The 14,505-nt window shown below is 42.1% G+C and overlaps 1 protein-coding gene across 1 annotated transcript in view; it reads left to right on the top strand.

The window, feature by feature from the left end:
- usp54b (ubiquitin specific peptidase 54b) overlaps positions 1 to 14,505 on the top strand; it is a 75,748-nt gene that overhangs the window by 50,624 nt on the left and 10,619 nt on the right. Inside the window, exons 8-16 of the mRNA XM_059324515.1 lie at positions 243 to 389; positions 4,546 to 4,695; positions 5,332 to 5,524; positions 5,757 to 5,939; positions 6,279 to 6,498; positions 6,698 to 7,084; positions 7,355 to 7,482; positions 7,706 to 7,870; positions 12,866 to 13,016. Coding sequence (XP_059180498.1) covers positions 243 to 389; positions 4,546 to 4,695; positions 5,332 to 5,524; positions 5,757 to 5,939; positions 6,279 to 6,498; positions 6,698 to 7,084; positions 7,355 to 7,482; positions 7,706 to 7,870; positions 12,866 to 13,016 — 1,724 coding nt within the window. The remainder of the gene's footprint in view (positions 1 to 242; positions 390 to 4,545; positions 4,696 to 5,331; positions 5,525 to 5,756; positions 5,940 to 6,278; positions 6,499 to 6,697; positions 7,085 to 7,354; positions 7,483 to 7,705; positions 7,871 to 12,865; positions 13,017 to 14,505) is intronic.

Raw genomic sequence — 14,505 nt, 5'->3', positions numbered from 1 at the left:
CTGTCTGTCTCTCTCTCTCTCTCTCTCTCTCCCTCTCTCTCTCTCTCTCTCTCTGTCTGTCTCTCTCTCTCTCTCTCTCTCTCCCTCTCTCTCTCTCTCTCTCTCTGTCTGTCTCTCTCTCTCTCTCTCTCTGTCTCTGTCTCTCTCTCTCTCTCTCTCTCTCTCTCTCTCTCTCTCTCTCTCTCTCTGTCTCTGTCTGTCTCTCTCTCTCTCTCTCTCTCCTCTCCCTCCCTCCGTCACAGAGTAACTGTGGGGAGGTGTTGCGTATCCGCCGGGTGCTGATGAACTCACCGGAGATCGTGTCCATCGGGCTGGTGTGGGACTCGGACCACTCTGACCTGGCAGAGGACGTCATACACAGCCTGGGGACCTGCCTGCGTCTGGGAGACGTAAGAGGATCACACACACACATTACACACACACATTATACGCTCATTAGAACACATTAACATATGTTATGTATGCCTATGTGAGCAGCCAAGCACATACGCCCAAACACTGACATAAATGACGTACAGTAAATTATTAGACCACCCTTTTTCTTCAGTTCTTTATTCATTTTAATGGCATGTACAACTATATTTATATTGTTTGGACAAATATAATAACAACAAAAGTTTAATTTAAGAGCTGCTATCTAGCCATTTTCCATGGTTTTCTTGATAATAAACAAAATCTTTGTCAAGAAAACCATGGAAAATGGCTAGATATCAGCTCTTTAATTAAACTCATATCTTAAATATGAGCTATTTTTGTTGTTATTATTAAATTTGGCCAAACAAATGTATATTTAGGTACAACTAAAGATAGGCATTAAAACGAACAAGAAGTTGAAGAAAACAAGGGTGGTCTAATCATTTTTTCCATGACCGTACAATACTCTAAATGTGGTATTGCAAAATAACTTCTTTTTGCACCACTGAGGAGCTCTTTGGCACGTCAGAGTCAGATATTTGTGTTGGTGGTTTAACAAATATAGAATGGATTGCCGGGAAATTTTGATTCATGGTTCATGGCTCTCCTCTGACTTTACATTTTGCTGCACTAAATAAAGCCAAAAACACCTGCAAAACGACCTTTTTGTAAGCAGAAGAAAATGGATGGTTGGTTGGATTTTTCCCCTTGGTGTGATTCATTTGGACAAGTGAACGAAGTAATCACAAAACAACCTGACAGAGACGCTTTGAGGACGTGGTGCCAAACAACCTCTGGAGTAGTTTGATTGTAGTGGGAACTAATCCTCGATCTGACCCGTCTGTCCTGTTTGAGCTGAAGGATTTCTGTAGCCAGCCATGATTTAACATTTTTAGATAGTTTAACATGTTGATGGTTGGTATGGCTCAATATTTGCTGCATTTTTCTGCTCAGTTGTCTAAAGGTGGCACATGTTTGTGAAAATTTTGAAGCAGTATCGTGTTTTCAAGACATTTCTTTGTGCATTCAGCATCCTGCTGGTAAAGTTTGCCTGGTATATTCCCCAGGTAATTACTGCAGTAAAGATGAAAATCCATGTTGAATTTCATAAGAAAGTTTTTCTCACACAAATTTGCTCCAAGTCTACGTTCTCACATGGTTTGTAGGTTTGCATTTTGGTTCACTTGGACTTTTCTCTGTGTGAAAAGTAACCAAACCCAGCGGAAATGCTCGTTTGTCAGTGTTTTGGTTCATTTCTGTAAAAAAAATGTTTTAATGATATCTTAAGATTGAGAGGTAAAATGAATGGTTTACATTTTGTAGTACCTTGTCATTTGCATTATGCAATGTCATTTCATTTAGTTATTTCTGAGTTATTTCTGTTCAGAACAGAACTCTTTTTTTTTTTTTTACAATTAAGACTTGAAATGATGAAGGCACTTGCAAATGACAAGGTAGTACAACATGTAAACTGTACTTTAGTGTTTTTTACCTCTCAATCTTAAGATTTCACAAAACATTTTTTTTTTTTACAAAAATGAACCGAAACACTGACTAACGAGGAAGATCTTGGGTTGATAATAATGTGAATAAATATGAAACTAAATTTACAAGATATTTTATCAATGCCGATCAATGGATGAAGCAATAAAGTTCATCTTTGGATGGATGGGGAAAACAGTGAATTGAAATTCTATTGACTCATCAACTCAGATTCAGACCAAAGCAAAAAACCCTGACACGTATGAAAATGCTCTTTTTGACTTAAAAATAAGGATTGTTCATGACAAAAAGTCAGCCCAAATTCCCATTTTGTTTCACGACACTTCATGCAGTCAGTCTGACTTTATGCTCATGGAAAACGAGTCCCGCTGACGTCACGTTTAAATTGACACGAACCAGTTTATCAGTTGACCCGTTCTTGAAATGTTAAGAAATCCTTTAACCTCTTGAACCAGGTCCCTTTGCGTGTTTTAATCCCTTAATTTCCAGGTTTACAGCTTACCTCTGCTTTTACTTATTTTCCACATGAGAAGTCAGTACTGTAGGTTTCATGATGTTTGCCATTTAAAGGCTCAGAGTCGTGATGACGCTGTTGATCGGTGACTGACCAAAAAATCTGATGAGCTGTTTCCAAAAATGGTTACTGATTTGGGGGTTTCTGCATATCATTAAATAATTGGGCTACAGATATTTCTGTTGTCTCAGCCAGCCTTGCTTTATAATTTTATTTTTAAGACAAGTTTGGCTACTAAGATATGCCATGATTTGGCACGAGAGTGACATGTTCTGGGATATTTGTTAGAAAAGTATGTAAAAGGGTTGATACAGTTGCTTTCTGGATATTTGTCATGAATGCTGATACAACAGGAGTCTGTTGTGCACCAAATTGTCAAACTAGCATTTTGTAGTTTGTAACTAGTGGTGACTGATAGTGTTAGTGGTTGTGAAACATACGATAATATCTGCTAGGATGTTGTGTGTAGTGTGTTTCCGCTCTGTGCTGGAGGTTTCAGGTTCCATTCATGTTTTTTGATTGACTTTCTAAGTCTTGACGTAACTAATCTAATTTGCCCGGCGTACATTTGAATCCCAGATTGTAGGGAAGTGCATAGACCTTTGAAAACATCTATCATGTGTCAAACTTTGCAAGTCAAGTCAGACATTTTATGGGACATAAACATAAGAAAAGCTATTTTCTGTGTTGAAGGGCGGGGACATTAACCTCCACATTAGAGGAGCAAATACCCAGAACATGTTCAAACACACACTGATGCCCCAACCGTCAGAACCGTGCTCTCAAAAACATACGTGTAAATGCACATGTGCAACACACAAATACACTCATAACGACAAATACATAATACAAACATGTGCACGCTAACTCAGCCAATCCTGTTCCAGCTCACTCTAAAAAACGACCTCCTCACTTCCATTATTCTCATAATAAAGCTGCAGCTTTCACACCTCTCTCTCTCTCTCTCTCTCTCACACACACACACACACACACACACACACACACACACACGTGTTCGACCCCTGATACTCCGTGTCATGACTGAGTAATGCTGATGCATTTTAATGCTGCTGTAACATCTCCAGCCGCATTCTGAAGTGATATCTATGAATAATGGATCAGTGAATATGACTATGTGTTACAGTGAGTCAAGTTCTTTCCTCTATCTTCTATCTTCTGTCTCCGCCTGCTGCTGTTTCCCTCATTTTCATCCCGCTGGTGCGAGATGAAGCTTGTTGTCAGATACGAATATGAGGCACAATCTATCGCCTTTTCTGCTTTTGTTTAGCCGTTCGAATCAGAGAAAGTGAATCCATCTGCCTCCCGTATCTCCCCTCCTCTTCCACTGCTTTCACTTTCTCTCATTGTCTGTCTGTCTTGCGCATCTGCTTTCTCTCTTTTCTGCTTTTCTGCTACTCTTTCCCCCTCAGATTGGATTATTGTGGCGCTGAAACGATTAGTCTCCTACAATAAATAGATAAAATCATTGCATTGAACAAGCACAAACGCCTGCTGGTTCCAACTTCTCAAATATGGTGATTTGATGTTTTTCCTCGGACAAAAGAAGCAATTTGAAGACATCACTTTTATTTCTGACATTTTGGATACTCACGATTTGAAAAAAAGTAATCAGTGATGGTGGTATTTGTTAGTTGCAGCCTTGATGAGTGAGGGAACGTGTGTTTCTGCAGCAGCAGGTAAAGATAAGGGAACATCAGAATATAGTGAGATTGGATTATGGAAGGTTATGTTCTTAAGGCATAAACTTCTGTACTTTTATTGCATTGATCTGTGTATCTAACGTGCACAGAGCAGGAGTATCATTTCTGCATAAAAAGCTGCAGTATATATGTATCACTGTACACTATGTGCAGTATACAGTGAGAGGAAAGTGAGGAGTTTGAGGAAAGCAAAGCAGTGTGTGAAGGATTACTGCATACAGAATATATACTGGGTGAGCAAAAATGTGCTTGTATTCACATTAACTCCCCTATCTCTATCTCCCCCACTACTGCACACCTCTCCCTCTTTTCCCTGCATCCCTCCCTCCCTCCCTGTCTCCTCCCCCTCCCTTCTCTCTCTCTCTCACTCTCTCTCTCTCTCTCTCTCTGTAGTTGTTCTACCGTGTGACAGAGGAGAGGGCTCGCCAGGCGGAGCTCTACTTGGTGGGCATGGTGTGCTACTACGGCAAGCACTACTCCACCTTCTTCTTCCAGACCAAGATACGCAAGTGGATGTACTTCGACGACGCCCACGTCAAAGAGGTGAGACACAGTTTGGAGTCTGCATGCTGCAACACAGGGAGGGTGCGCTGTACGGTATCTGCTGCATCTCTCCAGTTGTGCCTGTGAGAGCAGCAATGACAAGAACTGTGCCGTAAGTGCTGCATGGTCAGCGGGGGCGGCTCGAGATTGATTATGTGTTTAAGGTTTAATCCCTGTCTTTGTTTTAATCTTAGTGCAGGTTTAAGTGCTAGAACCAGTCTTATGTTGTAATAGGTCATGATTCAGGCATGATTTCTCCTCTATGAGGCTGGACAATGAGGTACATTTTGTGGTGACTGAACTGAAAGAAGCTGGATGTGTGTGTGTCAAAGTGTGGTATAAAGTGAGTCTACATGTCCTTGACACTTGTATCGGTCACTGTTGGTCATATTAGGTTATTGAGCTAATGGAAAAGTATGATAATATGATATCAATAAGGACACACAGCTGCACAATGTGTGTTTGACCTTCTAGTTTTGGTGGAATATGCGTAATGTTATATCTTAATACAGATAGATTTACTTTCTCTTTGTGTGTGTGCGTGCTTGTGTGGGTTTATATGTATGTTTATGTGTGTCTTTGTGTGTGTGTGTGTGTGTGTGTGTGTGTGTGTGTGTTGCCCTGCTGCACCTCCAGATCGGCCCTAAGTGGAAGGACGTGGTGTCTCGCTGTATCAAAGGCCACTATCAGCCCCTGCTGCTGCTCTACGCTGACCCCCGTGGGACGCCGGTGATACTGCAGGAGAGCCCCAACCCCTGTACCAGCTCCAACCCGCAGCTGGAGCTCCAGCACTGCAGCAGCAAGGCTGGTTACGACAGCGAAGACTCTGGTACAGCAAAGATGACACACTCTGCTACAGATCAGATTACTCTGTGTTTATCAGCGGAGGGTGGGGGCAAGGGAGGTTACAGCTTTAAAGCTCTGACCTTCAACCCTTTAATCCAACTTCTGCTTCTGAATACTGCAGAGCTTGAACTTATTTTCCCGCCTTTGGCTGTAAACATATGGTGATGCAGGATTAACTGAAAGGTCAACTCTCTCTTTCTCTTGTTCCCTCTCAGGTCGGGAGCCGTCCATATCCAGCGATACTCGTACCGACTCTTCGACGGACAGCTCGAGTCACCGCGTCTCCCGCAACCGATCTCTCCACCAGTCCACGGGCAGCCACCTCTCCAGTGAATCCCAGACCACAGTGGTCTGTAATTACGACATCGGCACACCGCCGCACGGTGCTGACGCCGGAGGTAAAACTGCATTACAGTCCACCGCAAGTTATCTACGCTCACGAAGTGCTGCTGAAACACCTTGACAGCCTCTACAAATACTCGAGTGACTGCAGTGTTTTCAGGGAGTGAGAGAAAGTACTGAACTGCAGTACTTGTTGCAGGTGCGAGTTAGAGCAACTCAAGTTTCAGTGGTAATAAAGTTCTTTGTGCTTTATCACTGCAGACTCCTCAGGTTATGCGCTTCGTTACTGGTTATTCTTGCATTAACTTGCACTGCTGCCTATATAATTGCCCCCTGTGGGATATATAAAAATGTTATTGGATAAACTTTGTCTCTCTTTCTTTTCCATTGTTCAGAGTCAGCAGTGGAGGGTCCTCCCCGCCCTCCCTCTCCTCCTCTGCAGGAGTACAAGGAGACGGCCGTTTTCCTCCTCTCCTCCCGCCGGCCACTCACCTCCTCCTCCTCCTCCTCTCGTCCCCTGTCCTCCTCCTCTTCGTCGGGAGTCGGGGGCTGTGAGGGCGGGGTTGGGGGGCCCCACTGGGAGGATGAAAGCACCAGCAGTGAGAGCAAGTCCAGGTACTGCACCACCAGGGTTAAGGAGAAACAGACTACATGTAACATAGATACGTTTAAGTTTTCTGTTTCTGTTTTCTGTTTAAATTGATCGCATTCTGAATAGAGTTACTGTCATTTGGACCTTTAGTAGTGAAGCAACTTGTATTCTTTCCACTTCTGGAGTCTGATGTATCATCCTGTGTCACATCTTACTTCACAGTTCTTCTGGAGGCCGCTACAGGCCAACCTGGAGGCCCAGGAGAGAGGCCCTGAACATCGACAGCATCTTCACCCGACCGAGAGGCTCCTCTCTGGGCTACAACACCCTGCCTGGTCCCTCTCTCCCTCCGGAGACCCAGGACTTCTTTCCCTTGGCGGGACCTGCTCCACCCACACAGCCAGGGCTGCAGGAAGGGGAAGGGAGGGAGGTTGGGGAGTTAGAGGCGGGGTTTGGGCTGGTCGGACAGCCCAGGTCTCTGGGCAGTGGGCGGACGATGGGTCCCCCTGCCCCTCCACCTCTGAGAGGGGTGGAGCACCAGCCACGTCTGATTCAGAGGATGGAGAGTGGCTACGAGAGCAGTGAGAGGAACAGCAGCAGCCCCGACAGGTAGGAAACTCACAAATAACAATTACTGTCTCCTCGTTTCTGCCTCTGCCATTCATTGTCTGTCCCCCTCTTGGTTTCTCCGTCACCTTCAATTTCACTTTATCAGCTTGAGATGCAAACATTAACAACAACAAATTCGGCAACAACAAATAAATCATATGACAAATTTGTCGAGAGACGTGTGATCTTCACCCTTAACATTTCTCCCCCTTTTTGTCTTTTTTCCCCCTGTTCTCTTTCTCTCTCTGTCTCATCTCTTTCTCTCCACAGGGAGGTGGGGCAACAGAAACGGGTTCTGATGTCAGGACCTTCATGGCGTTCGGTGCCCAAGTCAAAGAGCAGCGGTGCCATCCTGCAGGAGCTGCCCTCACCCAGCTGGGGCGGCGCCACCAACACAGGTGTGTATTAGTATGAATATAATATGTTTTCATTCATCATTTCAATGCATTGATTAGATTAGATTAGATTCAACTTTATTGTCATTGCACATCACAGGTACAAAGCAATGAAGTGCAGATTGCATCTAAGCAGAAGTGAAGCTTTAAGCATTGTTATTGCATCCACAGGCAATACAAAAAGTAACCAGATCACTTCATTTTTCATCTGTTTTTGCGTGTTTAGGCGGCTCAGTGCAGCGCAGTGAGCTGGACGAGCTGCAGGAGGAGGTGGCGAGGAGAGCCCGCCAGCAGGAGCAGCAGAAGCGGAGGGAGGCGGAGCGGGAGGCGGCCATGGGATTCAACCCCAAACCCAGCAAATTCATGGACCTGGACCAGCTCCAACACCAGGGTATGGAAAGGAAAGAGCGATGCAGCGAAAGACAGAAAGAAAGGAAAAAAGGGAGGGAGTGAGGGTGGAGTTTAGAGAAGAAATGTATGGGAGGTTAAATATTTTAAGAGGTCAGTTCACCCAACTTACAGAAAACGTATTCTCTCACTTTTTGATTTTATTCGCCCAACTTTTAAGATATTCGTCTTTAAGATTTCAGTCTCCACACAATTGATGGGTAGATAATTAGATTTTTGTTACTCACAGCAGTTCATAGGGACTATTAGTTTAGTAGAAATGCATTCTGATGCAAGCTGTATGCATGGTGCAGCACCAGAATCAGTAAGTGAGAATTTATGTTTTGTTGTAGATTTGTGTGAACTAACCTTTTAAAGAAGAAAACTGCATTTAAAGCTGCACAGTGCAAATTTGTATGTTTCATATTAGATCATTCCAATCTCAATATTCACTCACAAAAAGTAAAGCCATGGTACATTTTTGGCTTTTCAACTTGGGGAATATGAGGTTGTTTTATGATCTAATAAAGTGTATTTTTATGGTAAAATCCATCCCGGTGCAGCTTTAAGGTCACATTATCATCTGTTGTCTAGTTTAGCTGTCACAGTGACTTGTATGTTCTGTCTGACCTCCACTTTGTCCTCATTCCCATCTGTTCGTCTGTCTGTCTCTTTATTTGTCTGTTGGTTCAGTGTGTGTTGCCGTACTGTATATATTTATTTTTGTGTGTGTCATCAATCAGTTTTTTTTATTTCAGAATAAGTGTGTGTGTTTGTGTCTGACAGTTCCAGCTGAGTTCAGAGAGCAAATCCTTGTCAGATTAATTTTTACCAACATGGAAACTCCTGGGGGACGTTTACTGACGAGCCAAACTTTTCCCAGTTTGATTCCCTTTCAAAATCACACAGTTCAGAGCTCTTGAGAATTCACAATGTGTTTCTTCTTTACAAAAAGATTCCTAGTGTGTGTGTATCCTGTGTGTTCATATACAGTTGTGTGTGTTTCCCACTGCTCATGAAGTCATGTGTGCACAGTGTTTCTTTATGTGTGTGTGTGTGTGTGTGTGTGTGTGAGATTGTTTGTTTCAGAGCTGTAGACAAGAGACTCGAGTCATACTTAAAGGGGCACTCCACCAATTTTACATGTCAAAGTCAATTTACTAGAATAATGAGACTGTAATGTCTTCTGTGGCTCTGAAGGAGCTTCTGCTGTAATTACTCAATTTACAACAGCTGAGTAATCTCGCTCTGGGCTTGGGGACTAGACATTTACGTAACAAACTCTGAGCATGGAGTTTGAAATGAAGTTTGAATTTAGGCATATAGCATGAATGGAGGGTCGGACTTAAAACCTATAGAGGGGCTTTATAGGAAGGGTTGGATTCTGTATTTTTTGTAGCTTGACTCATAATAGGGAATACAATTTGGGAGTTGCATCCTCTTTTTCAGCCACATTATCAGTAGGCTTTATGGACAACTCTGTTGGAATAATTTGGCAGACTTTCATGGTTCCAAAACGATGAATCCTATTATGTCTGGTGATCTCCTGACTTTTCCTATAGTGCTACCATGAGGCCAGAAAATTTTATTTCTGATACGTGTAATACTACCTACAGAACTATGGACTGGGATTGCCAAACTAAGTCTGGGACTTCCTAGTTAATGTTTTAGTATTCAAGGGGCATCATCGACGGGCACAGACCACAATGCCTCTGGACACAACTGGATAGACCTACAACCAATGACCTACAAGAGTGCCATATGCAAGTTGGGGCTGTGCTCGGTCCAGGAAAAATATGGCAGCCTGTTTCTCAAATTGAAGCTAAACAGGACACTAAAATGTGTTTCTGAAAACATTTGAGGTGTGAAATAGGACACAGTAACACAATCTTGAGCTAGTTTGACAGTTTGATCAGAGTTTTTGACTGTAAGCCTGGTGCATTGTGCTGGATGAACCTGCACATTGGATTCAGACCTGCAACCAATCAGGGAAGCAAAACGTCACCAACAACCAATCAGAACAGTGAAACGTTAGACATGTGACTTTTTAAATCTGGACCGGAGATGCTCATTGAATCAAGCCTGCCCCATATTAGATAAACGGTTGTAATTGGGCCAGGTCGACCTAAAATCTGTCCTGAGCAAATAAAACATGAGTGTATCAGATTTGTTTGGTACCCAGGCTAAAAAAACAAATTACTTTCCCATCTTACTTTCCCGTGCATTACTAACTATGTTATGTCCTTACTCGATAAGAGCTCTGGTAGTTGACGTCATGCAATTTGCATTTCTGAAATTGAAATCAAATCAAATCAAAACGCCGCCATATTGGCAGCAAAGCAGGAGGACTGCTTTGGTACCCAGTCTAGCAAAACTAATTACTTTCCCATCCACTTCAACTGTACAGTCCTAATGAGCAAATGTTAGCATGCTAACACAATAAACAAAGATGTTGATTATTAAACCTGGTGAACTACTGCATATTAACATGCTGACATTAGCATTTAGCTCAAATCGCCGCTGTGCAGAGTACACCACCAGCATGGCTGTAGACTCTTAGTTTTGTTTAATCCGTCTCTGGCAGGTCCCCCAACTTTATGGATTTGCACAACTAAATCCCTAAGTCACAATCAGGACTTGAGACTTGACTTGGACTTGATTGCTGTGAGTTGATTTACTTATACTTAAAGGCAAAAACATTCAAAAACAGTTCAACAACAAAAAGACATGACCTAAATGACCAGAGACTTGACTTCAGACAGCTCTGGTGTGGTCCATTTTCCGGTATGTGTTTGTGTGTTTTCATGCATATATTGTCCTTGCATCCCCAAATTATATTTTTTCTATGCTTGAGTTACTATTTTAAGAAAATACGTGTCTGTGTGTGTGAGAGAGAGCCTTGTCTGAACTGCAGGTGTGCAGGTTTTCCCCTCCAGCTCAGCGCTAACTAAATCTATATCAGGGATTATTATGTTGTGTCCTGTCTGTCCTACTGTGTGTGCTTAAGTGTGTTCAGCCTCATGTACCTGACACACACACACACATACTCACACAGACACACACCCCTGTGAGTACACTCAACCTTGATGAAGTGAAAGGACGACTTGCGAGCGAACAGATGGCATCACTATCAGTGCGATTACGTAACAGAATTTGGTTTTCCAACATCCGTATCGATGGTTTCAGGCGGACTCCAAACAATCTGCCTCAGTGTTTCGGAGGATGTTACAACCAATGACAACAACAGAGCAGCCATCAACCTTCCTTTATTCTGTCTCTATCAATCAAAAGTATGTAAACTCAAGCCAGAATGGGTGATGGCTGCTCTTTTGTTGTCCTCCTCTGCATCTTTTTTTATAACCAACTAACACCATTCAGGGTGCGTTCACAAGGCTAAGCACCATAGAAAGCTCTCTCCAAAAGAAATTAATCCTTTTTCCCTGTCTGGTGTCTGTGGCTTCATGAACGTAGCCTCAACTTTGCTCCTCACTTATCTAATCTTGACTATGTGACTTACTAACTACAGTCCAACTTTACATACATGATGCATTTACAATAGAGTTGCGAAGTGGGAAGAGAAGCTGGGTGTGGAAGTGTTTTCGCCCGCTATAAAGTCCTGATATTTCTCACAATAATGTCACAGCTTACTGAAACATTACAGCAGCACAAGTATAACGGACTCAGTGGTGTTTGTTATATAGCAATATTAAGTTTGCTAGCATTAGCCACCATAAGCTACTGCTCATACCAGACCAATATGGCTTTACCTGCAAAACACTTGAGTGAATTAGACTGAGAATTGGTGCATTACTTACTACGTTATGTCCTTACTTGATAAGAGCACCGGTAATTGACATCATGCAATTTACATTTCTGCAAAGTTGAAATCAAAACAAAGATAATGTTGCAGACTTACGCTACATACAAGTTAGCACAAGTGACGACAAAGCACTTTTTGAGCCGGTAGACTCCAAAGCTAAATATGCATCACAAATCCAGATTTCGTTCATTCTTACTCTTATACGCTTTCAAACACTCACCAGAAAAGGATGAGGGAAAGTTGATCAGGTAGCTGTCGATGTCTGGATACTGCAGGTCTGAAGAGTTGTCCCTTCAGGCTCTTTCAATACTCGGGTGCAGTAATGTTTAATCTATAAAATTTTGCTATGTAGTAGCCAATGTCCTTGTAATTAAAGTGCACAGTGACAGTGACACCACTCATTTTTGCTCAAACTTTACTGCAGACATGCCGTGTAACCAAAAATCTAGTCACTTGACATCCAGAGTTCTGTTCCTTATGGATATGGATATAACTTTTAATTTGGAAGACCATAAATCACCTATTTCATCTTTCAAAACTAACATAATCTATTTTTTTCTACCATCAATTTGGTGAGGTAAAACACAATAACCATGAGCCCTGGCAGGTATAGCAATGAAAAATATGCAGCTGATTTAGACTGCTCTTTTGTTGTATATAGGAATAAAATATTGCACTACAGTTACTTAATTCAGAACTGACCCAGAATCTAGGATGTAAGTTTCAGGCTTTGTAAAGCAGAATTTTAATTGAAGGTCGCCCTTTTTATGCTAATTTTAGGCTCTGAGATTGCTTGTTTCTTAGTGAAATGGGAGTCATAATTCAGTTATCCGGCTAATATTTTCTATGTAGAATTTAATTAATCCAAATAAGTTATCCAACCTTATATTGACAGAGTAGGAAATAAATGCACCCACTTTGCAACTCTATACATGTTTATAATACACACACATTGACTTACAGTGGAGGAGCGTAATGCATGCCGGCCCCCTCATAACCACTCCTTCTGCTCTGCTTCTATTTTCTCTGTCTCCTTTAGTCTCACCCGTTACTTTCTGATATTCTTCTTTGTTGTTTTCTTTCCTTTTCTGTTTGCTCTTCTTTTCTCTGACACTCTGTCGTTATATCTTCCTGTCTTTTCTCCTTTTTTATCTCCCGCTCTGTTGTTAACATCCTCAGCTGTGCTCAGACCCCTGCATGAGGCTAACGCTCATAGCGGATTGGCTGTAGCTGCGTGCATGAGGAGCACTGGGGGCCCAATCAAACGCAGGCAGGAACAGGAACAAATGGAACGGGAGACAGGAAGCGCCCGCCCACAGGGGCCTCGCAGGTACCACCACTGTCCCCCTCTATGTTTCCGCAGCGGTGCCTGTCTCAAAACCACCTCAGACCCCCCTTCCTCCCCTCCTCCCTCCCTCACTTCGTGTGTGTCCGCAGCTCAAGCTGTCCCCGAACCCACCTCAGGACTCCTCTGTGTGTGTCCTCTGGGTGCTGGCTGTCCAAAAACACCTCAACACCCTCATGTGTGTGTCTTCAGCTCTGGCTGCACAAAATCCCAGAACCCTCCCTCCAAGCACTGCACTCTCACATCCTGCTGTATGTGTGTATGTGTGTCTGAATGTGTGTGTGTTCCCAAGCACACACACTTGACTATATCCAGTAACTTCTTATCCCCTTTGTGTTTGTGTGTTTGTTGCAGTGCAGTAAAAACCTGCTTTGCTGGGCTCTGTGTTGCCATCGAGAATATAAAGAGAGACAGAGTTTCTCTCTGCTTTTCCGTGCTTCACCGCTCCCCTGCATTGTTGTTGTGCTGCTCTTTGTAGCCGTGTGCTGCCAAGGCTTCCCTCTGCTCTTTGTGTGCCGCTGATCTGTCCCTATGTGCATCGTAAAGCTGCAGTCCGTCACTGTGTTTCTGTCCTGTGTGCTGCCGTGCGATTGTAGTCACAGATCCTCTTCTGTGCTGTGCTGTGTTTTTTTTTTTTTTGCTCTTTGCTGCTGTGTTTGTGTTACAGTAAGTCAGATGTGTTAGTACGGCTGTGTGAGGAGGGGAAAGACAGCTTCAAAAAGTGTCACATTTAATATTTAAAAAGAGTGAGGCTGCTCACCTAGAGTCAGAGATAAAGAGTTCATCATATTTGATACAGTCATATAATCCTAATTAGACTTACAGGCGAGTATAACAGGGCCAGGTATTGCATAGATTTCAGTCAACTCTTTTGGACATTTGATCTGACATAACAAACAGTTTAAACATGTCAACTCTGAATACTGTGACAGGTATTTGTCACAATCTAAAGACCAAATTATTGATCAATTAATGGAACAAATATCCTGCAAAGAAAATACATGGATCAAAGTAATGCAATTAAAGTTAAATGCAATAAATATGCATCTAATAAGAGTAGTAATGTAATAAAAACTAAGATGTATTCACATATAATATAATTAAATAATAATTTAACTTGCAATGGATTTTAGTCAACTGAATATCTGTTTTTAAAAAAAATATGAACTGTATAATGTGACAGGTATTTTTCACTATTTTCTACCATTTTATTGACCAAATTATTAGTCAATTAATGGAACAAATACTCTGCAAAGAAAATACATGGATCAAAGTGCTATTAAATATTAATAAATAAGGATTAAATTAAATAAATAGGCATCTAAAAAAGTAGCAATGGAATAAAAAAATAAAGAACTATTCACATATAATATAATTAAATAATAATTTGACTTGCAGGCAATGGTTTTTATAGAAACTGAATATCTGTTTTTATTTATTTATTCTTTTTTTTTTTTAACAAAACAAGTAATTT

This window comes from Centropristis striata, chromosome 21, assembly GCF_030273125.1.
Source record: "Centropristis striata isolate RG_2023a ecotype Rhode Island chromosome 21, C.striata_1.0, whole genome shotgun sequence".
Classification (NCBI taxonomy): Eukaryota; Metazoa; Chordata; class Actinopteri; order Perciformes; family Serranidae; genus Centropristis; species Centropristis striata.
Note: the sequence above shows the minus strand (reverse complement) of the source record. Positions and strands in the feature narration are given on the sequence as shown.